This window comes from Cyprinus carpio, chromosome B11 (assembly GCF_018340385.1).
Source record: "Cyprinus carpio isolate SPL01 chromosome B11, ASM1834038v1, whole genome shotgun sequence".
NCBI classification, from domain to species: domain Eukaryota; kingdom Metazoa; phylum Chordata; class Actinopteri; order Cypriniformes; family Cyprinidae; genus Cyprinus; species Cyprinus carpio.
The window spans coordinates 363,554-387,245 of NC_056607.1; the positions used below are offsets into that span (position 1 = coordinate 363,554).

General features: G+C 40.4%; 2 protein-coding genes across 3 annotated transcripts in view; both read right to left on the minus strand.

Annotated features, from left to right (window-relative positions):
• Positions 1-23,692, minus strand: part of LOC109076850 — a 472,477-nt gene that overhangs the window by 289,684 nt on the left and 159,101 nt on the right. The window lies entirely within an intron of this gene.
• lrp1aa (low density lipoprotein receptor-related protein 1Aa) overlaps positions 1-23,692 on the minus strand; it is a 166,386-nt gene that overhangs the window by 45,560 nt on the left and 97,134 nt on the right. The window contains 16 exon segments of the mRNA XM_042733414.1: positions 109-228; positions 311-439; positions 1,519-1,644; positions 2,310-2,502; positions 3,017-3,221; positions 3,388-3,577; positions 7,990-8,364; positions 10,500-10,624; positions 10,852-11,003; positions 12,079-12,206; positions 12,294-12,422; positions 12,525-12,659; positions 13,455-13,586; positions 19,983-20,108; positions 21,222-21,362; positions 21,434-21,583. Coding sequence (XP_042589348.1) covers positions 109-228; positions 311-439; positions 1,519-1,644; positions 2,310-2,502; positions 3,017-3,221; positions 3,388-3,577; positions 7,990-8,364; positions 10,500-10,624; positions 10,852-11,003; positions 12,079-12,206; positions 12,294-12,422; positions 12,525-12,659; positions 13,455-13,586; positions 19,983-20,108; positions 21,222-21,362; positions 21,434-21,583 — 2,556 coding nt within the window.

Below are 23,692 nucleotides of genomic sequence, written 5' to 3' on the forward strand. Positions count from 1 at the left end.
AATGTTTGAAAGCTATAGAATTCCCTAGGGCCGTCTGGCTGGATTTGAAGTTTAGGGTGCAGCATTACAGACATTCAGAATATAATGTGTATGAACAGATGGACTTACCATTACAGAAGAGTTCATCAGAGTTATCCCCGCAATCATCTCGCCCATTACACCAGGAACTGTGGCCGACACAGCGTCCGTTCACACAGCGCTTATATCCCTTCTTACACACGCGGTTAGCTGGACACAAACACAGACCGATAAGAGTGGCAGGCCTTCAGAACCGCCGTGAACATTCACACAAGATCACACACACACTCACTGCAGTAGGACTGCTTCTCGTCTGACTTGTCTTTGCAGTGGGCCATGCCATCACAGGTGAGCGTGTATTTGATGCAGTCTCCATTCCCACACTCAAAGTCATCCATACTGCTGCACGACGTGTTCTGAGCTGAGAGACACAAGACAGCAGCTATTAACATAATGTAGTGCAAGCCACTATATATTCCTGCTTGTAGCATGATCACAACCTCCTCATGTACAGCCATGTAGTGATATTTTGTCTAAAAACAGTGTTTACCCTGGCCCACTGATATATTGTTTTAGATTAGTAGCAGCTTAAGGATATCAACACAATTAAATGCAGACATTTTATTTAATATAATATTAATATTAAGTGGTGCATAATGGTTTTCAACGATCGGTAAGAAAGAGCAAACGCATCTGAGCTTCTGTGTGCCCTTTGTATGCGCATCGATAAGTGTGAATAAAAGACCAAACTAAAAATTATAAGTAAAAGTACCTTCATTTGTGTTTCAAAGATGAACAAAACTTTTAACTGGGACTGCTTCGACTAAAATGATATTGGTTAGTTGCAGAAAAAAACCTGTCTGTGTCCACAATGGACAGATGGTTAACAGCTGGTCCTTGAGGTAATTACAATATATCAGGCAGGAAATCATTCATTGAACTCAAATATAGCTTACTGTTGAAACACGTAATTAGTAGCAACTTTACATGGCCGTCTGCTCTAACATCAGCCTGGATAAATGTGTACTATAAGGCGCATATCCAATGTTTGTGCGGAGCGTGGAAGCTATCATGGAGGCATTTTCTTAACTTAAAATATGCTGTCATTTTTGCTGTTATAGAGTAATACATTGTGATTCAAAACTATCAAGGCTAGACTAGAAAAATCTTTAGTCTGAAACAGCCCTAGTTTTTACAGTACGACAATTCAAATATGACAGTTTCCATTTTGTGAACTATCCCTTTAAGGTAGCAAAAGTAATAAGAGTGTTTATTCCACCAGATCACCCAGAGATGAATGAGATTTTCAGTCTTGGTTCATATCAGTGATCTAATTTACTGTGCTTTTGAGCAGGAACATTCAAACCTGCCTCTTGCTTTGAGACTCTGTTCATCTCCATACGATCAGTTAACTGTGAACACTGTATTTTAACGAGAATACTTGCATATGCAGATATATGTTGTATGAAGTCTGTGATGGATTGGTTGGTGGTGTCTCACCTATGCAGGTGTTGTCCTCCAGCAGTTTCCTCTCTCCACGGCAGCTACAGTTGACCCGTCCATCTGATGTGAGCAGACACAGATCCTGACAGCCTCCATTATTCACCCGACAGGGCGAGAACTCACCTGCACACACACACACACACACACACACACAGCTCTTGACATTGAAAAGTCACAAGAAGCATTATGTCTACTCGTTAAGCAGCCCTTCATAAAAACACAAACAGATACAAATAAACCACTTAACATTAACTACCCACTTGCACACATATTTACAGACAATTATTTCCAATTCGCAGCACACAGATGTAAACACTCAAACAGTAATTCTCACAGTGGTGTGCAAATGAATGTTACTACATAGCCAAGCTGCAGAAGTCTCTATGTTTCTAACTTAGTTAGTTAGACTTTTTAACTAAGTTAAAAAACCTTAGTTTCTTCAAATCTAGCTGCTACTGGCCCTTTGTTGGGTTTTGTTTGGGTTAATGTTTTAGTTGGGAGGACAGTAAACGGGGGCTTCAGAGCAGGCAGAGAAGCTATCTTTGGGGGATTGAGTGCTTGAGAATTGCTTCTATCACACTTAGATAAGCATGATGAAAGATATTGATTGTGTGTGAGTGTGTCATTCCCAAGCGTTATAGAGTTCTTCTCGGTTCCCTGACAATCACAGATTACTTTTGGCACATAATTACATGGTTGAGATGACAGGACAGTGAAAGGCAATCACCCTCTCACACAGATCATTTACAGTACTCTTGACCATGCTGCCATTACGGCCGTTCACTCACAGCTATTTGTGTCATTGGCCACAGCGACGATCCCCATTGGCTGTTGTGGAATATCAGCTCTTAACACCTTCATGTCTCCTCCAACATATTTGTCGGCTCTGAGGACGGCTCTGCGCACCCAGTCTGTCCAGAAGATGTGGTCACCATACACGGCCAAACCAAAAGGATGCACTGGCTCATTCTTCAAAACCACCTACAGACGCCAAAACAGATAGAAAGGAACCATTTGGTTTGTTGAAATGTTTCAAAAGTTCTCTACCATTTAGATTTTTCCATTTGAGAATAAATGAACTTCTTCTTCTGAACTTTTTGGCTGGAATTATGTAATTATGTATTAATTTATGTCAGTAGTTGGGGAAAACACCTATTTAGGGCCCTGTCAATCAGAATATGTGTGATGTTTACTGTACAGCAGGTTTGGCAAAAATGCCACTAAATTCAAGATGGCCCTACACAATTAAACTAAAACTATTGCAGCCATTCAACCTAATTCACCCAAAAATGAAAATTAAGCCATCATTTACTGAAAATTATTATTATTATTGCTGTACAGCAAATATTTTTGGAGTGAGATTTCTATAAGCTATTAAAATGCAATGAAATGTCTTACTGCACATAATGATTGCGGCTGGTTTGGATGCATTGGGATTTGACTTGTTGTAGTGACGGTGCAAGTTAAGACAAACAAGGTGCAAGTTCTGACTTACATAACGACGGGAGCCGTCATACTCGCAGCGCTCAATCTTATCAAGCGTAGCATCCGAGAAATAGAGCTTCTCAGCACGATGGTCGATGGCGAGTCCATTGGGAGTACGGACGTCACTGCCGATGATCACCAGGACATTGGCTCCAGACAGCTGAGCGCGCATGATACTAGGTGACTGCTCATTCCAGTTGGTCCAAAACATCAAGCTGGGGAAAAGCAGAGGAATGTGAGTCAATGGTAAACTTTGTGTGTGATATCATCTTCATGTCTTCCTAGTAGTGGCATCCTGAAAGCAACATGACATCCCTTCCAAAAGGGAACATTTATTGAATGTGAATATTACACGAGTTTGTTGCGAAATGAAAATCTCACTTCTGACATTCATCCAGGACGAAAGCCCGTGGGTGGTCATCTCCTGACATGGTAACTACAGTGTCCCGGTCAAAAGCCCCCCAGCGACTCTGGTCCACAGTGTGACGGGTGATGGTGGACGTGGTGTAACTGGTCCAGAATAAAGTGTCCCAGGCCCGATGATACGCCAACCCCTCCACTGACCCAACATCTGCAGACAGAAACATAAGGGGATAATTAAAAAACTAAGGGCCCTATTTTAACGATCTAAGCACATGGTCTAACGTGCATGGCGCAGGTGAACTCAGGGCAGGTCCAAATCCACTTTTGCTAGTTTAACGACGGGAAAATGGTTGGCGCACACGGGCGCATGGTCTAAACAGGTTGTCCCTATTCTCTTAATGAGTAACGTGCAATAAACCAATCAGTGTCTCATCTCCCATCCCATCCCATCCCATTTTAGATAATGTTTATATAATTTAAACATGTAGGCCTATGAACAAAAAACGTGAAAAACTGCTTTTGTTGTGAAAACCTGCTGCCCTGAAATAAAAATTCTACTACAGTATGTGTGCAAACAATACTGTCAATTCTTTATGCTTTAGTTATTTATTGCACGTTTAATGTGTTGTTTCAAAAACTGCGCATTCACAATATATATATATATATATATATATATATATATACACACACATACATACATATATACATAAATCATGATTTTAATGCACTAAGGCAATATTTGTGCCAGTTTTGGTGATGAGGAGTCACCTTCTTTCACTGTAAGCAAAAGAGCAGGAAGGACATTCTTCAGAATTTCTATTTTAACGTTTCACTGAAGAAAGTCAGTCAAACATGGTTAACACTACGTTGGGGTAAGTATATGGTGACAGATTTAATTTGGGGGTGAACTATTCCTTTAACAAATAAAAATAACAAAAACAGAGCGCAACTATGATGAAGTAATGATAAAAAAAAAAATACAAAAAATGGCAAACACTAAATCTGTAATAAATAAATCAGCTGGACTTGAGTTAATGGTTCAGGACAGGTAAGCTTTGACAGAGCGTGAACGACATCTGGAGAAAAGCTTCACATCCACATGAAAATAACTTGTGTAGAGTAGTGCTCTATTTTGCACCATGTTTACATGCAATATCCAAATACGCGTGTTAGTCATGAGTCAATTATATCTGGCCAAAACAACCCTGAAAAACTGGGGAGGGGGGGAATGAAAGCAAATGATTCATTGTTTGTTTGTTCATTCATTACTGATGACGGTTCAAAGACAGATGTGTAGGACGTAAGAACTGAAATGTTTTGTTTTTTATCGCTAGATTTATGCCTGGCTTTAATTACATAACCGGTTCAGTCCAGTGTAATGAAAAACACATGGTAAGAAAACAAAAAAGCATTAAACATATAAAAAAGGCAAAAAGAATACAAATTGAAAATGACAGAAAGAGCTTTACTGCAAAAAAAAAAAAAAGAAAAATCTTATAATTTTGCTGGATTAAACTAGTAACTAAATACTACATGACTACGTTTCGGGGTCTTCCATTCACTATATCTAAACAAACTATTAATTCAATGTATAAATTTGCTACTTTAAAGTAAAAACAAATGGGTAATACAGTATATTTGTACAGGGCAGTATCTATAAAATCTATAAAACCAAACACTATTGTTCAAAACCACATAAGAGTAAATAAAACGAAAGGAATCAAATCAAAAAAGCACAAGAAAGAAAAAAAAATATGACCAACCTTTTCACTTCAGCACAAGGAAGCCAACATTCCTTCAGGAGGCATTTTGGTGGAGATTTTGCAATTATCATAATTATCCTACATTCATATGGTGTTTGTGGCAACAGAAGAATAAACAGATACGCACATCTTTCTTTGCTCAGTCCTCCTGCTGTTAGAGCCAAATGTCTTATGAAAGAATGAGTTTATTGTGCTCTCACAAAGGAACTGGCCGTGACTTCAGACTTCCCAGTCCGGTTTGATTGTGTGTCCGCTGGCTTTGTGCTGTTTTCCCTGCAGCTGTGAGCTGGTAATGGAGAGTTAGTGCTGAAATCAAACTTCTACAAAACACTACTCCATATTCAAACAAACAGACTTGTTTTGGGGACTGCAAAATAACGATACATAAACTCTATGATTCTCTGACTCTACAATGTTTTTTTTTTTTTTTCAACAATCTGAGATATTGACGGTGTCTGTACCACAAACAGTGTGCATAAAATGCTAAATTTTAATTCTTATTAAGATACTATAAAAGTTTTTAATTAATATAATGTATATAATAGGGCTGTTAGTTTAACACGTTAACTTAATTAATTAGTTATGAAAAAATGATTTGATTAAAATATTTTAACGCAGTTGACGTAATCATCTTACATTTCATACAGTTGACTGTTGACAAATACAAAACATAAAAACAACACCATAAATTCAGTTAAACCCTAAAAACAAAAAAAATTGGTGCAAAAAATCCTCCTGTATGAGTTTTTATCTCATATTTATATCATACGATATCACACAAGCAGGGAGAGCAGTATTACACAAGTGCTGATTTTGTCCCAAATATAACGAGTTAAAATGTGATTTTATACAACAGTTCAGTAAATAAGAAGTTGATATTGTGTTATATTTAAAACTAGGGATGTAACGATTCACTCAACTCACGATTAGATTCGATTCACGATTTTGATTTCACGATTCGATTCACAATTTATTTTAATAAAATGAAATTTAAGACAAATTATAAATTAAATGTTTCCTTTTATTATTACTTGGACAAAATGCTGCACGTTTCTTTGTGAAATTGAAATATAACACTATAAGATACTAATATAGCACTTGCATATTGTTGCTCTTTCGTTGGTTTTGATCACTTCCATTGTCCTCATTTGTAAGTCAGTTTGGAAAAAAGTGTTTCTAAATTACAAAATGTAAATATAATGTAAATGTAAATAACAAAACTAAACTTAAATTTAAAAACAAACCCCAAATCAAACAAATAAAAGAAAGCTCTTCATATAAACAAAATGAGGCTTTGTCTGTGCTCTTTCCATTTAAAATTAGAGGCAACCACTGCATTTTAATCATGATCCAAACAAAGATGCTGCATACATGCAACATGAGCAGTTTTTAATCTAAATTAGATTGTATAATAAAAAAATCTGAAGTAAAAACAGAATGGTTTGACTTCAGTTTTGTGAAACTATGCATAAAAAATATCTGCATGAAACAGAAACAGCAGACAAGCTGAACGAGATGCAGATTCACTCTCTGCCAGCAGGTGGCACTTAAAGCGTTTCCATGGTTTCCGCTGTAAACATTATACAGAGGCAAGATGAAAAGAAAAAATACCATCTAAAAATTTCTAAAGACAGTAAGTTCCCCTCAGATATACATTCATATAAACTTCTACACCTAAATGAATTGCTATTTGTTTAGCATCACAACCAATTTGAATCGTCACATATTTAAATCGATTTTCAACCGGCTCACGGTTAATCATTACATGCCTATTTTAAACACAATATTATGTGTTTTTGCAGAGAACATATTACCTTTAAAGCCACAGCAGAACTGTTGAGCAACACAGCGGTGTTTAGTTTCTGAATGAATCCGCGTTTTAAACAAATTGTGTGAATCATAGAGAGAGCCATTTAGTTCATTCCTGAATGAATCAGCCATTTGAATGAATCGAATTAAGACATTTACCTCCACCTGCTGGCAGATTTATTTTTTAATTTAGAGTATAATTTCATAAAAATAATAATAATAATAATAATAATAATAATAATAATAAAATACTACTACTAATACTACTACTACTAATAATAATAAACATTACAGGGATAGTTCACCCAAAAAAAAAATATTTATTCAGCCTCATGTCGTTTCAAACCTTTCTTTTGTGGAACATAAAAAAGTTATTCTGAAGACTAAAGTTGTTTTAGTTACCAATGACTTTCATTGTATGAACAAAAAATACTGAGATGTATTTTAGATATTTTTTTAATATATATTCCATATTTTGCATTAGGCCATTTTAGCCAAAATGTTTATGTGTAATAAATTTTATGTTGAAACAACTAAAATATTTATCTCTAAAGCTACGATTTGTAATGTCTACTTGATACTTTCTCATTTAACATAAAATAGCTTTAAATAATCTTGTGTATTTTCACAGTCAAAATATTTTGCGATTAATTAGATTAATTAATCGACATCATGTAATGAATTAGATAAACAAATTTAATCGACTAGCAGCCCTATTATATAATATGTGTTAACAGATTTGAACTATACTTAGTATGAAATACATGTATTGTAAATATATTACTTTTTTACCAGGGATATTTTGAATTAATTTATATTTTCCGTTATCATTTTTATTTTTGTTAAAATTTTAAGGATTCTGTTGTGTGTTTTTGTCATTTTTTATTATTTGTCTATATTATATTTATTAATTTTATGTCAGTTTTAGTTTCAGTTATTTTAGTACATCAAGTCTACATCTAGCCGAAGAAAAACAAAACAAACAAAAAAAGGATTAGAGAAAATAATAGAGAGTTAAGGTAGAAAGACATCATTATTTGAAACTCACTCTCGACCACTGTCTTCCGGTCTGACCCGTCATCATTGATCTGCTGAATATTTCCAAAGTGGATGTCACTGTAGAAGATACGATTGGCTCCTTTTCCACCTCCTCCACGGTAATCAAACGTTAGTGCAATGACGTTCTTCATGTGGTCGGGATCTTCAAAAGGTTTGATTGGTGCATTGAGGTTGTATTCGTCTGATAAGTGCACGCTCTTTAATATTGTACGTTCTGAATACAGCAGGTATCCATCGTAGTCACGGCAACTCTGACCATCCTCGGCTAGCATTCCGTGAGCGCAAGCACACGTTCGCTGTCCGTTACCACGGTAAAGACACAGCTGCTGGCACCTGCCATTGTTGTTCTTGCAGATGTTAGTTCCTGCAGAGAGATTGGTTTGAAATATTTATGAAATACTGCAACTAAGACAAATATGAATCGAGTTCATAAATTCAATGCTGTTATTTTTAGTTATAAATTTTGAATTTGTTTTTATTTTTGTATTTTCCATTTTAAATTAGGTTAAAGTTTTAGCAATATTTTGTTTTTTTTTTCCTAGATATTTAATACATTTTTTATATAAGCATTAATTTTAATTATTTTAGGACATCAGGTTAAACAAAATGAAAATGAGAAATGATTGCCTTGGCAAGTAGCTAAAATACAATGAGTTTAAGATTTATGTATTATATTATTCAGTTAATCAAAATAAATACATACATATAGCCAACATACATATACATACACACACACACACACACACACACACATATACGTATATATATAGAGAGAAAGATTATATACAGGTCCTTCTCAAAAAATTTGCGTATTGTGATAAAAGTTATTATTTAAAGTTATAAAGTTATCATTATTTTCCATAATGTAATGATAAAATTAAACTTTCATATATTTTAGATTCATTGCACACCAACTGAAATATCTCAGGTCTTTTATTGTTTTAAAATACTGATTATTTTGGCATACAGCTCATCAAAACCCAAAAATTCCTATCTCAAAAAATTAGCATATCATGAAAAGGTTCCTAAACGAGCTATTAACCTAATCATCTGAATCAACTAATTAACTCTAAACACCTGCAAAAGATTCCTGAGGCTTTTAAAAACTCCCAGCCTGGTTCATTACTCAAAACCGCAATCATGGGTAAGACTGCCGACCTGACTGCTGTCCAGAAGGCCATCATTGACACCCTCAAGCGAGAGGGTAAGACACAGAAAGAAATTTCTGAACGAATAGGCTGTTCCCAGAGTGCTGTATCAAGGCACCTCAGTGGGAAGTCTGTGGGAAGGAAAAAGTGTGGCAAAAGACGCTGCACAACGAGAAGAGGTGACCGGACCCTGAGGAAGATTGAGGAGAAGGACCGATTCCAGACCTTGGGGGACCTGCGGAAGCAGTGGACTGAGTCTGGAGTAGAAACATCCAGAGCCACCGTGCACAGGCGTGTGCTTTTGAACCAGAAACAGCGGCAGAAGCGCCTGACCTGGGCTACAGAGAAGCAGCACTGGACTGTTGCTCAGTGGTCCAAAGTACTTTTTTTCGGATGAAAGCAAATTTTGCATGTCATTCGGAAATCAAGGTGCCAGAGTCTGGAGGAAGACTGGGGAGAAGGAAATGCCAAAATGCCTGAAGTCCAGTATCAAGTACCCACAGTCAGTGATGGTCTGGGGTGCCATTTCAGCTGCTGGTGTTGGGTCCACTGTGTTTTATCAAGGGCAGGGTCAATGCAGCTAGCTATCAGGAGATTTTGGAGCACTTCATGCTTCCATCTGCTGAAAAGCTTTATGGAGACATAACTGAGTGCATAACAGAACAAAATTGCACCTGCTCACAGTGCCAAAACCACTGGTAAATGGTTTACTGACCATGGTATTACTGTGCTCAATTGGCCTGCCAACTCTCCTGACCTGAACCCCATAGAGAATCTGGGGGATATTGTGAAGAGAAAAGTTGAGAGACGCAAGACCCAACACTCTGGATGAGCTTAAGGCCCGCTATCGAAGCATCCTGGGCCTCCATAACACCTCAGCAGTGCCACAGGCTGATTGCCTCCATGCCACGCCGCATTGAAGCAGTCATTTCTGCAAAAGGATTCCCGACCAAATATTGAGTGCATAACTGAACATAATTATTTGAAGGTTGACTTTTTTTGTATTAAAATCACTTTTCTTTTATTGGTCGGATGAAATATGCTAATTTTTTTGAGATAGGAATTTTGGGTTTTCATGAGCTGTATGCCAAAATCATGAGTATTAAAACAATAAAAGACCTGAAATATTTCAGTTGGTGTGCAATGAATCTAAAATATATGAAAGTTTAATTTTTATCATTACATTATGGAAAATAATGAACTTTTATCACAATATGCTAATTTTTTTAAGAAGGACCTGTATAATCTTTAAAAAAAAAAAAAAAAAAAGATAAACACAAACATGTCTCTCCATAATTTACAAAGTCATTTATGTAAATTAGTCGAAGAACCAATGTCATTTAAGACTCACCTTGCTGTCGCGCTCTGTTAAAGACCTTGATGTCTTTGAGTTGGACACCGATGCCTGTCCTCAGACTTACCGAATCAGTTGCATTATCTTTACTGCCACGCTTTATTGAACCATTCGCATGAGTCCTAAAGAAATAACATGTTTTTTACATTATTTTTTATTTGAAATAAATAAAATAATAATTGTGATGTCCAATTTACATATGCATAGTTCTATGTAATACTTTTAACATAGAAATTGGACACTTCGCCTTTACCATCATCTGGTTGAACAAAATTCAAAGGCTATTTAAATGAAACATCATGTTGGTGATGAGGAATGAATAGTTTCACGTGTACAAGCTTGCACTGACCGGTCGCTCCAGTATATGTAGCTCTCAAACACAGATACGGAGAACATGTCCATGTTGTTGCTGGAAAGCACCACCTCTCTGTTCTCACCCGTCTCCAGGTTAATGCGCTCAATCTTATCAGTGCGCGCGTCACACCAGTACAGCAAACCCTCCTACAGGACACACAGACAATGACCACAAATTTAGTCAGTGTTATTGTTTAGTATGCATATATGTTGAGTCATCAGTTAATAAGAGAAATTTGCTTGAAGTTTCTAGTACACATCTTCATTTAATATGCAGCTTTTTCTCCAAACTCTAGTAAACAGTGGAAACATGTTAGCAATGTGCTAAATCATGCTAGAACATGCTAAAACATGTTAGCATTGTGTTAATTCATGATAGAAACTTGCTAGCAACATGCTAACACATGCTAGCAATGTGCTAAATCATGCTAGAAACATGCTATTATCATGTTAAACACTAAAAAAAAATTAAATAATCTATCAATCTATCCATCCATCCATCCATCCATCCATCCATCCATCCATCTATTTTGCTGTCTCATATGGTTTTAAAACCTTCAAACTTCAAGCTTTTAAACTGCTTCAATCCTAAAATCTTCAGACTTCCAGATACTAAATCTACTTCTAACTTTCTAAACAGGCTTTTTTCAAGCCCACATCAGAGTTTGCCTTGTCAAACTGTATTATCTAGTTTCATTATTTTTCATCTTCATTTACAAGTGGAAATTTCAGCTTTATTAAGCACTGGTGCCAACTGTCCCTTTGCAGCACCTGCTGGTGATTTCACATGTTTCACAGGTAACTGGTTTGTATTTACAACTGCGGCAGATGGAAAAGGTGGACAAAGTGAGAAAAACATAAATGAATGAATGAACAAATAAATAAATAAATAAATAAATACAAACATGAATAAAAAAATTTATTAATCTAATTAAAATGGATTTCATCCAATATGTTGCAATATATACTTTTATGCTTATTAAAGTATTGCATAATAAGTTTAGCAATATGTACTGTGAGTAGACAGTGAATCCATTCAAGATTAATAATAAATCAAAAACATAATTAATTAATAAAAACCAATAAATGATCCAATACATCCAATTCATAATGATATTCAGTTCAATTCAATTTTGAACGAGTGAATGATTACACCCTTAGTGCTTACTAGAGTTTAAAAGTACTTAACTGACACAGGTTGACATAAATGTGCCCTACGCACCTGATAGTCAATGGAGATGCCATTGGGCCAGCTAATGCTGACGTTCACCAGCACGGCTCTGTTAGATCCATCCAGACGAGACCTTTCTATGCGTGGACACCTTCACCAATCCATCAAAAACACAAAACAAAACACAGGACCACAGTTTAACAAAGCCCCAGGCCATGACCAAACACAAATAAAAGACAGGAAGTCAGTGTTACTCAGATCTCACCCTTTCTCAGGATGTACGGTAATGGCCCGCGGTTTGTCCAGTCCCTGGGAGATGACCACATATCGAAACGAGCCATTCAATCTGGCAACCTCAATCACATCAAAGCCCTGGTCTGTCCAGTAGATGTTTCCTACAGCACACAGAGGAACAAGGCAAGGTTTTGCTCATCAGAATTGTAATAAAGCTCTAAATGCTCCTGAAAGTGGCAAAAGTGCCTCTGCTTGAAACTCACCAGCGATCCAGTCGACAGCGATGCCCTCAACACGGCCGATGCCATTAGTGATGATGTCCTCTCTCCACGTCTGATCTCTCTTAGCTCTGCTAATGGTGCTCAAACCCATGTCAACCCAATAGATGGTGTCATTATCTAAATGACAACAGAAAGAACACACGTATGAATTATTCAAAAGAATAAAGACAGTTACTGGGGAAAACATGAATTTTACAGTTCTGGATTTATCTGGAATGTTTATAATACATTGTATTTGACACCAGAACCTAAAAATAACTCATGGCTGTTAGATAGTTGCTGGATGTTATTCCAGCAATGCTAAATGACACAATATAATAACAGATATGACATTAAATCATCTGGTTGAGTAGCATCCTTTGAGGCTTTGAGTTTTCCCAATATCAGAATCCCTGAAGATATCAGGAACCAGTAGATTTTTACAATTCTTGATATCTATTTGAATATCCTAAAATATAAGCCACGATATGCTACTGAACTAAATCACTTACTAAAAAAAAAAAAAAACAAGCAACAGAATGTAGCCAAGAAATTCACAAACAAACCAAAAAAAAAAAAAAACCCACTAAAAATGCTTCCAGTAATTATTAAAGTGCATGCTAATACAATTCATTTAAAAGGCAAAACTACAGGCAAGTGCATGAATTATAAAAAATATACAATGATACAAATCTAGTAAATTGTGTTTACTTTTTTTATATACATCAATATGTATATAAGAGACAGGGTGCTTTTTGAAGCCAAAATATATGTACTACAACAGCAAAAACCTGGAACATATTCATATAATTTACTGACAGACAAACTTTTTTTTTTATTTGTAATTTGTTTCAGACTTTTCCAGCCCAATTTAACACTTGATCATATTATCTAAAAACATGGGGATTATAAATCATTTGTGTTGAGACTCACCGGCATGAAAATCAATCCCGACGGCGAGTGATGTTCCTGAGACCGGTACAAGGGCATCGGATTTGTCAGCAGGGTCCAGTGGGATTCCTCTGATGCCCTCATGAACAGAGTACAGCAGGAAAGAGCCCACACCTGAAATCAACACAACAATCACCACACTTCAAGCTGTTTCTTCAAATACAGGCCTTAATTCATTCATATATTTTCCTCCAAAACTAATCTTAATATACATTGCCATTCAAAGTTTTGAAGGTCTGCTCCCCAAAGTTGCAGTAAAAACAGTAATAATGTAAATATTATAATACCTTTTTTCAATTGTAACGTATTTTAAAATGTAATTGATTGCTGTGATAAAAGCTGAATTTTCAGCATCATTACTCCAGTCTTCAGTCACATGATCCTTCAGAAATCATTCTAATATGTTGATTTATCAATACTGAAAACAGACGAGGCTGCACATTTTATGTAAACCGTGATACATTTCTTTTTTCAGGATTCTTTGATGAATAGAAAGTTCAAAAGAACAGCATTTACTTTTTATATGTCTTAAACGTCACTTTTGATCAATTTTAATCCTTGCTGAATTTCTTCTTTGTCAAAAAAAGTTATAAAATGTACAATTTATAAAAAGTGTGAAAGTCTAATTATGTCATGTCCTCGGTTTGATCACCCTGTCCTTCGGTGGGCGTGTTCTGTATATGTCTGCATGTTGTGAGTACATGGTGCTTTGTTTTGATCATTCGCCATGCACCTCTCTGTGGCGTTCCTCCCTTCCCCTCGTTACTACATTTTCCGCCCTTAATTGTTTGAATCCGCTCACCTGAATTCAATGTTTGTTCATCTCTCGCTCTATTTATTTCACTCTTTTGTGTCAAACGGTGCCAGATCGTAGTACACCAGTAGTCAATGCACAGCCACTCTGTCCGGTCCAGTCTAGCTCTGTTCAGTCGTGCCATTGTCGGCCCTTGTCAGGTTTTTCTTGCTTCTTCCAGTTGTTTTGTTTTTTCTATTTTTTCCCTCCCTCGTTTCCTAGACTGGGCACCTGCATCCCGCAGAAGTTTTATCGGTCCGCTCGGATGCCGGCTCCCTCGCTTCTTCCTCTCCTCTCCTTTCTCCTAGCGGCCGCGCCTATGGGCGCCCCCTGCTGGGTGTTTTTGCAAGGACATTGTAGTTTCTAATTTTTTCTGTTGGACTGTTTTTCTAATTCCCCGGCTGGTTTTTGTTCATTTGAGGGAGGTCCTTTTGGACTTATTAAATAAACTGTTCTCCTGCTGAAACCTGCATCTGTATCTGTGTTCTGTGCCTGACAGTACGATCTGGCCAAGATGGACACAGCAGGCGCAGATTCTGTCAGAATCGCAGTCACCCAGCAGGGAGTTCTTTTGGGCCAGCATGAAGCCAGACTGACTAACACCACAAGGGAGGTGGAGTTCCTGGTTAACCAAGTAGCTGAGCTGACCAATCGCATCCAAGAGCTGCAATGAGAAGATGCGCAGGGTGGTCCAGTTCGCCCTCTTCCTCACCATGAGCCTGAGCCCTGATGCAATAACCCACCGCCCTATGATGGGGACCCCAATTCCTGCTGGGCCTTCTTGTCCCAGTGTTCCGTGGTGTTTGCACTTGAGGAGTCCAAATTGGCTGTTGTACTGAAGCTTTTAACTGGAAAGGCTCGAGACTGGGGAACGTCTGTCTTGGAGACTCAAGCTCTCTGTTGTGCATCGTTCAACGATTTCCGCCAGGAGATGGTGAGGCTGTTTGACCACTCTGCCAGAGGTCAGGAAGTGGCTGACCAACTAGCATGGCTTCGTCAGGCGGGTCACTCAGTGACGGAGTATGCTATCCATTTCAAGACCCTGGCAGCTACCTGCGATTGGAATGAGGGGGCCTGTCGATCCATGTTCCGTGCAGGGCTGGAGGATGACATTCAGGACGAGCTGGCCACTCATGACTTGCCGCATGACTTTGATGACCTTATCAATATGGCACTGCGGATCAAGGGTCGCCTTCGCCGCCGCCATCAGCGCCTGGCAGTTGTCTCCTGTTTCCCCCACAGACTCCTTGAACATTTCTTCCACTGAGCCTGAGCCTGAGCCTATGCAGGTGGGGCGCCTTCGCCTCACCCCCCAACAGAAGCAGCAACGCCTCACCCTAGGGCTGTGCCTGTATTGCGGCAAGCCAGGTCACTTCGCAGCAGGCTGTCCTTTAAAAGCCAAGGCTCGCCAGTAAAGAGGGGGATCCTGGTGAGCGCTACCCCTTTATTGCATTCCCCCTCCTCTCGTACTCTCCTTCCTGTCTCTATTCAGTTCGGTGGTTTCTAACTCCTGCTCGCCACTGCTTGATTCTGGAGCCGAGGGCAACTTTATGGATATCTCTCTAGCCACCCAGTGGGGGATTCCTGCCATTCCTCTTCCTGAACCTATTCCTGCCTGTTCCTTGAATGGCACCTTAATCACTACTGTCTCCTATGCTACTCCTTCTGTCAATCTTATTGCCTCAGGCAATCACTGTGTGGTGACCATGCTGTACCTTCTTGAATCCCTAAGTGCTCCCATAGTGCTGGGGCACCCGTGGTTGGTGCAGCATGGCCCTCACGTGGATTGGTCTAGCAACTCTGTCTTGTCATGGAGTCAGTTTTGTCTTGCGTCTTGTATGGGTGCTGTCTCTTTTCCTGTGTCTGAGTGCCCTGTCTTGCAGGTGGAGGCTGCTGATTTGAGCGGAGTCCCGGTGGAGTACCACGACCAGTGCCAGGTGTTTAGCAAGTCCCGGGTCACCTCCTTACCTCCACATCGCCCTTACGATTGTGCCATCGAGCTCCTCCCAGTCACTTCTCTGCCCAAGGGTCACTTTTCCCCTTCAGGTCCTGAAAGAGAGGCCATGGACATGTATATTAATGAATCCCTTTAAGCCGGTCTCATCCGACCCTCTTCATCTCCTGCAGGTGCCGGGTTCTTCTTTGTCAAGAAGAAGGACGGCTCCCTGCGTCCCTGTATAGATTATCAAGGCCTGAACGACATTACTATAAAGAACAGGTACCCCTTGCCTCTTATGTCGTCTGCCTTTGAGCTTTTGCAGGAAGCCAAGGTCTTCACCAAGCTTGATCACCTGATTCGCATACGTGAGGGGGATGAGTGGAAGACAGCTTTCAACACACCCATGGGACACTTTGAGCACCGGGTCCTACCGTTTGGTCTGACCAGGCCCTGGTTAACGACGTGTTGAAAGACATGCTGAATCGCTTTGTCTTTGTGTATCTTGATGATATCTTGATATTTTCTCCATCTCTGCAGGTACACACTCAGCATGTTCGCCAGGTGCTACAACAGCTGCTGGAGAACCAGCTTTATGTCAAGGCGGAGAAGTGTGTCTTCCATGCCCAGTCGGTTCCATTCTTGGGGTTTGTCATTTCTGCGGGAGAGATCAAAGCTTTTATCTGCGTTTCATCCGGAACTTTGGTCAGATTACTGCACCCTTAATGGCACTCACCTCTCCCAAGGTACCGTTCAAGTGGAATATTGGGGCACAGGAGGCCTTTGATAAATTAAAGTCCCGGTTTATCTCTGCTCCTGTCTTGTCTATTCCAGACCCTGAACGTCAATTCATTGTTGAGGTGGATTACTCTGATGTCAGAGTAGACACGGTCCTATCACAGTGGTCGCACCAGGATGGAAAGGTGGATCCCTGTGCCTTTTTCTTCCACCGCCTGAGCCCCCCAGAATAGAATTATGACATAGATAATCGGGAGTTGTTGGGGTCAGGCTGGCTTTGGGGGAGTGGCGTCACTGGTTGGAGGGTGCAGCTCAGCCATTCCTGGTTTGGACGGATCATAAAAACCTTGAATATATCCGTTCAGCCAGGAGGCTGAGCTCACGACAGGCTCGCTGGGCCCTCTTCTTTGGCCGGTTCAATTTCACCCTGTCTTACAGGCCAGGGTCCAAAAATATTAAGCCCGATGCTCTTTCTTGTCTGTTCGAGGCCCCTGGGGAGGAAGAGTTGGTTGACACCATTTTGCCCAAAGAGGTGGTGCCCTCTCCTGGGGCATTGAGAGACGAGTAGAGGAGGCTCTACTTAAGGGCCCTGTGCCGAAGGGGGTTCCAGCGGGTAGTCTGTTTGTTCCCACCAAGCTGCGCTCTGAAGTAATCCAGTGGGGTCATTCATCCAGGCTGGTCTGTCATCCAGGAGTCCGGAGGTCACTGGCTGCCATCCATCAGCGATTCTGGTGGCCATCCATGGCCAAGGATGTCAGGCAGTTCGTGGCTGCCTGCTCGGTGTGCTCTCAGAACAAGACTTCCAATGCACCTCCCATTGGTCTGCTCCACCCGTTGCCCATCCCTTCTCGCCCCTGGTCACACTTGGCCCTTGATTTTGTCACTGGCCTCCCTGAATCTGAGGGTAACACCGTCATTTTCATGGTGGCAGACCGTTTCTCCAAGACCGTTTCATTCCCCTTCCCAAGCTCCCCTCAGCCAAGGAGACTGCTCAGGTGATGGCTGATCACGTGTTCCAGATTCATGGTCTTCCGGTTGACGTGGTCTCTGATAGGGGTCCCCAGTTTGTCTCCCAGTTTTGGAGGGAGTTCTGTCGACAGATCGGGGCCTCTACGAGATTCCATCCCTAGACCAACGGGCAGTCCGAGCGGGCAAACCAGGATTTGGAACGTACTCTTCGCTGCTTGGCATCCCACAATCTGAGCTCCTGGTACCAACAGCTGTCCTGGGCAGAATACGCCCATAACTCCCTTCCGACCTCTACTACAGGTATGTCCCCATTCCAGTGTTCTGTCGGTTATCAACCTCCTTTGTTTCCCACACAGGAACCCGAAGCTGCGGTCTCGTCTGCCTTGGCTTTTGTCCAATGGTGTCGACGCACCTGGAAGACCTGGTAGACCCAGGCTAATAGGCAGACCAAAGCAACGGCCGATCGTCACCGGACTCCTGCTCCCTGTTATGTGTGTGGTCAAAGGGTATGGCTCTCCACCAAGGACCTGCCTCTCAGGGTAGCCTCATGCAAGTTGGCACCGAGGTTCATTGGCCCATACCGGATCACCAAGGTCCTGAGTCCAGCGGTGGTGCGGCTCAAGCTTCCTACCACGCTTGGTCCTTGGCAAGGGTTAAACCTGTGTTGTATTCCCCTCTTGTTCCCTCTGCAACCCAACCCCCCCTCCCCCCATCTAGTGGATGGCTCCCCGGTCTATACTGTATGGAAGTTGCTAGATGTCAGACGTAGGGGTCGGGGCTTTCAATATCTTGTGGACTGGGAGGGCTATGGTCCAGAGGAGAGGAACTGGATTCCGGCACTGGACATCTTGGATCGGACACTGGTCGAGGACTTCTATCAGCGACGAGGTGAGCCCCTTCCTGCGGTGCCTGGTGGTGTCCGTTGGAGGGGGGGTACTATCATGTCCTCGGTTTGATCACCCTGTCCTTCGGCGGGCGTGTTCTGTATATGTCTGCATGTTGTGAGCACATGGTGTTTTGTTTTGATCGTTCACCATGAACCTCTCTGTGGCCTGCCTCCCTCCCCCTCGTTACTACATTTTCCGCTCTTAATTGTTTGACTCCACTCACCTGAATTCAATGTTTGTGCATCTCTCGCTCTATTTATTTCCCTCTTTTGTGTCAAATGGTGCCAGATCGTAGTACGCAGTAGTCATGCACAGCCATGTCCCGTCCGGTCTAGCTCTGTTCAGTCGTGCCATCTTCCTCCCCTCTCATTTTTCTCATTCCTCATAAAAGTTTCTGTTTTCTCCATCACCAATTTCTCTCCCTCCCCCACCTCCTATACCATTCACCTGCATCCCGCAGAAGTTTTCTCGGTCCGCTCAGATGCCATTTCCATCGCTTCTTCCTCCCCTCTCCATTCTCTAAGCGGCCGCGCCATTGGGCGCCCCCTGCTGGGTGTTTTTGCAAGGACATTGTATTTTCTATTTTTTTCTGTTGAACCCTTTTTTTTATTATTCCACGGCTGGTTTTTGTTCTTTTGAGGGAGTTCCTTTTGGACTTATTAATTAAACTGGTCTCCTGCTCAAACCTGCATCTATGTCCGTGTTGTGTGCCTGACAAATTATGTGTACTTAAGATACATAAAATGCTATTTATAAAGATAGCAAGAGAAATGGGTCTGTCTCATTATTCGTCAGGTAAAAACATCCCTAGTTGAAGCAGCAGCCATGGATTCACCCCATGCATTTATGTTGTTCCAATTTACTGTGTGATTTTTTTTTTTATAAATGTATTAGCTATTATTATTTAAAACCTTTTTGTTGTTGTTGTTGACTACAAGACATTTTGTAGAATCTTTAACTAATAAATTGAGATTTGCAGAAAAACTAGTAAAACCTACAGTGTTGAATTGACTTCTGATATTATTGTGCTGTTTTCTGCTCCTCTGTAAGTTTGGTATGGTGTTCCAGCTGTTCTCTGAAGGAAATGCAAACACTGTGGTCTATCGTACCTCCATGTAATTTTTCCAAAAGGAAGTGACACATAATTGAAAGTCTGAATGTCAGGTGTGTGTGTGTTCTGTTCGTACCCTCACAGGACTGCTGTCCGCTCCTCAGGCTGTATCCTGCGGTGCACATGCAGGAGCGGGTGGTGGGAGACGTGGGCAGACACAGCTGAGAGCAGTCACCATTGTTGTTACTGCACATGTTTGAACCTGATGATACAACACATACAGTCAAGGCCAGCAAACTCAAGTTTAGCTAGGGGACAGATTTCAGTACAAATCTGCTGCATCTAACAAGCCAGCCATAATTTAGTTTAACCAGAGTTCATCTTCACTAACTCTGTAAAGTAATGTGCCATAAGCATTTAAATTAGTTCATGTAGTTCATGAAAACATGCTGAAAATGTGCTAACCCTCAGGCCATCCAAGATGAAGAGAGAAATGTATCATTCCATCAGTTGATCACCAATGGATCCTTTGCAGTAAATGGGTGCTGTCAGAATGAGAGTCCAAACAGCTGATAAAAACATCACAATAATCCACAAGTATTCCACACCACTCCAGTCCATCAGTTTACATCTGGTGAAGGGAAACGCTGCGTGTTTTTAAGAAATAAATCCATCATTATAACGTTTTTAAGACATTGTTTTGGAGTCCTTAATCCATAATATCACTTTCTCCAGTGAAAAATTCATCTGGTCTAAATCAGAAGAGACATCTGCACAGACGAAGCACTGTTTACAAACCAAATCTGTTCAAAACAGATCTAAGCAAATATGTGGGTGGATTTTGATGTGAGAGGACAACAAGTGATGAAATTCTTCACTGGAGGAAGCGTTAATATTATGGACTCATATTTTAGCCAAAGTAAAACACTTTAATGATGAATTTGTTTCATACAAACATGCAGCTTTTTGTTTCACAAGATGTTAACTGATGGACTGGATTTGTGAGGTGATGTTTTTATCTGCTGTTTGGACTCTCATTCTGACAGCACCCATTCACTGCAGAGGATCCACTGGTGAGTAAGAGATGTAATGATAATTTTCATGAAATCTGTTCAGATGAAGAAACAAACTCATCTACATCTTGGATGGCTTGAAAGCGCGTACATGTTCAGCAAATTTTATTTTTGGGTGAACTATCTCTTTAAATTAAGTCAAGGTCATTATTTTCAGCACAAAAAAAACATTTTTCAATGCTAATGAGGCTCAATGTAGGCACAAGGAACTAGCCTGAAAACTGCAATTTGCACCCGGCACAGATTTTTTTGGCTGTCAACTGATTAATTCCTTAGACACTGCATGCAGTTGATTCTTTAACCTGTCTGCACGGTCTCATTGTAGATCTTCATGTGCATCATGGGAGACGTGCTGTTTCTCAAGACCTTCCAGTCTCCTCCATCACTCTTATCACAGGTGCCGATCTCATCCGTGCCCTGATCTGCCCACCACAGCTTATCCCCTACGCAAAAGCAGTCAAAACATTAGTATTTCAAAAAAGACAGCCGATGAAACGATCAGTGCTGTATTTACCCATGATTGCCAGCGCAGAGGCTTTGTTCAGTTTGCTTTTGACCGCATCTAACACCTCCAGTCCTGATCCGTCCAGCTTACAGCGGCTAATGGTGCTGTTTCCTGAGCTGATCCAGTACAGGTGCTCCTTGTCGTAGTCTATGGACAGACCTGCAGCACAGACACAGACCAACAGCTCAAAAGAATGCAGATGTGCTTTATAATTCTCAATGGTTTCTGAACTGTTTAAAAATGTTTTACTGTTTTATACTAAGGCACTGCACAAGTTATTATAAAGAAGGTCATCAGACACATTGGGTCTCATTTACTAACCACACATAAAACATACAGTTAAGAGTTTACAGTAAGGTTCAATTTGTTAACAACATTAGTTATCATAGTTTAAATACTTCTAAAACACTATACATTACTAAAACTAATAGATGCTTCTGGTAATAGTAGTTAATGGATCAAGCTACTGTAGCATAAACTATGCATTTTAACGTTGAAAAAAAGATTAATAAATACTGTAACAAATGTATTATTTCAGGTTGGTAATGCATTAAAGGGTTAGTTCACCCAAAAATGAAAATTAGCCTGTTATTTACTCACCCTCAAGCCATTCTAGGTGTATATGACTTTCTTCTTTCAGACGAATCCAATCTGAATTATATTAAAAATTGTACTGGCACTTCTAAGCTCTATCATTGCAGTGGGCGGGTGTTTCTGTTCAACAGTCCAAAACACATAAAATAAAGCGCATGCATCCATAATTAAGTGTGCCTCAAATGGCTCCGGAGGTGAATAAATGCCTCCTGTAGTGAATCCATGCATTTTTGTCAGAAAAATATCCATATTTCAAATGTAATAAACACTTTTCTATTAATTCCGCTATCTGTCCAAAGTTCCGCGGATGACCTAGGACGTCTGCATTGCGTGATTAGTGACAAATGTGGAAAGAGAACAAAACAAAATGTCGGTCATAAATCAGAAGTACAAACCGAGGATTTGTAAAGAAAAATGTTGGAGGATTACGATATAAGCCAAGAGGAGACTGGTTTTACTTTGCTAAAGTAAGGAAACTTTGCTTCCTTTGCTCCTGTGAACAAACTCGCGAGACTAGCATATCTCAGAGGTGTGCATGCACGACGCATATGTCCTGTGTTATCCGCCGGGACCGCTTTTGCGTACGACAGTGAGAAGTGCAATTTGAGATTTCAGAAGTGAGAGAAAAGTGTTTATTACGTTTGAAATATGGATTTTTTTTCTTTCAAAAATGCATGGATTCGCATGCCCTGGAGCTGTGTGAGGCATGTTTTATTATGGATGTGCATGCTCTTTTTAACGTGTTTTGGACTGTTAAAGAGAAACACCCACCTACTGCAATTATAACGCTTGGAATAGCCAGGACAATTTTTAATATAACTCAGATTCGATTCGTCTGAAAGAGGAAAGTCATATACACCTAGGATGCCTCAAGGGTGAGTAAAACACAGGTTAATTTTCATTTTTGGGTGAACTAACCCTTTAACTAACGTTAACAAATGGAACCTTTTGTAAACTCTAACCAGACTGTGTTTTAATATAGATCAAACCAGTATCACAGTATATCCACTTGTTATAAAATACACACTTTGTTAGCTCCATTAATCCTGCAACTGTTCTACTAGTGTCAGGGAACACAGACTCAGACACAGGAACAACAACAGCATCACACAACAGTGGATGAATTATTGTGGAAATAAGAGAATAAGGTGAGCATATGGTAACAACAGAGCACACACACACACACACTTATGGATCTCGGTAGCTGAAAGATAAAAAATGGCAGTCTTATCTTACGGGGTCATGGGGAACACAAGGGGAGCTGGAGACTGGAGGAGGAATCAGTAGGGAGGGGTATATATTTCTCTTGGAAGTCTTATTAGGCTAAAAATGGGAACTGGAGACTAGAGAAGGAGACCGGAGCTTCAGAGATGAGGAAAATTCCACATGGTGAGAATCCAGGTGAGCAGATCGTTGGAGTAACAGAAGTAGTCCTAGTCATAGACCACACAGTCATTAAGTGTGTAGTGCAGACCTCATGCCTAACAGAATCCAACCAGGGACAGAGGGTGGGCACTTGGGTGTGGATGAGATGACTGGTTGGAAGCAGGACACCTGGGTGGTGCAGACAAGATAGGAGGCCATAGAGGAGCAGGCAGTAGTGGACACCAAGGAAGAGCTTGCTTCAGAGATGAGGAAGAATCCACAAGGTGAGTATACATGTGAGTAGATCAC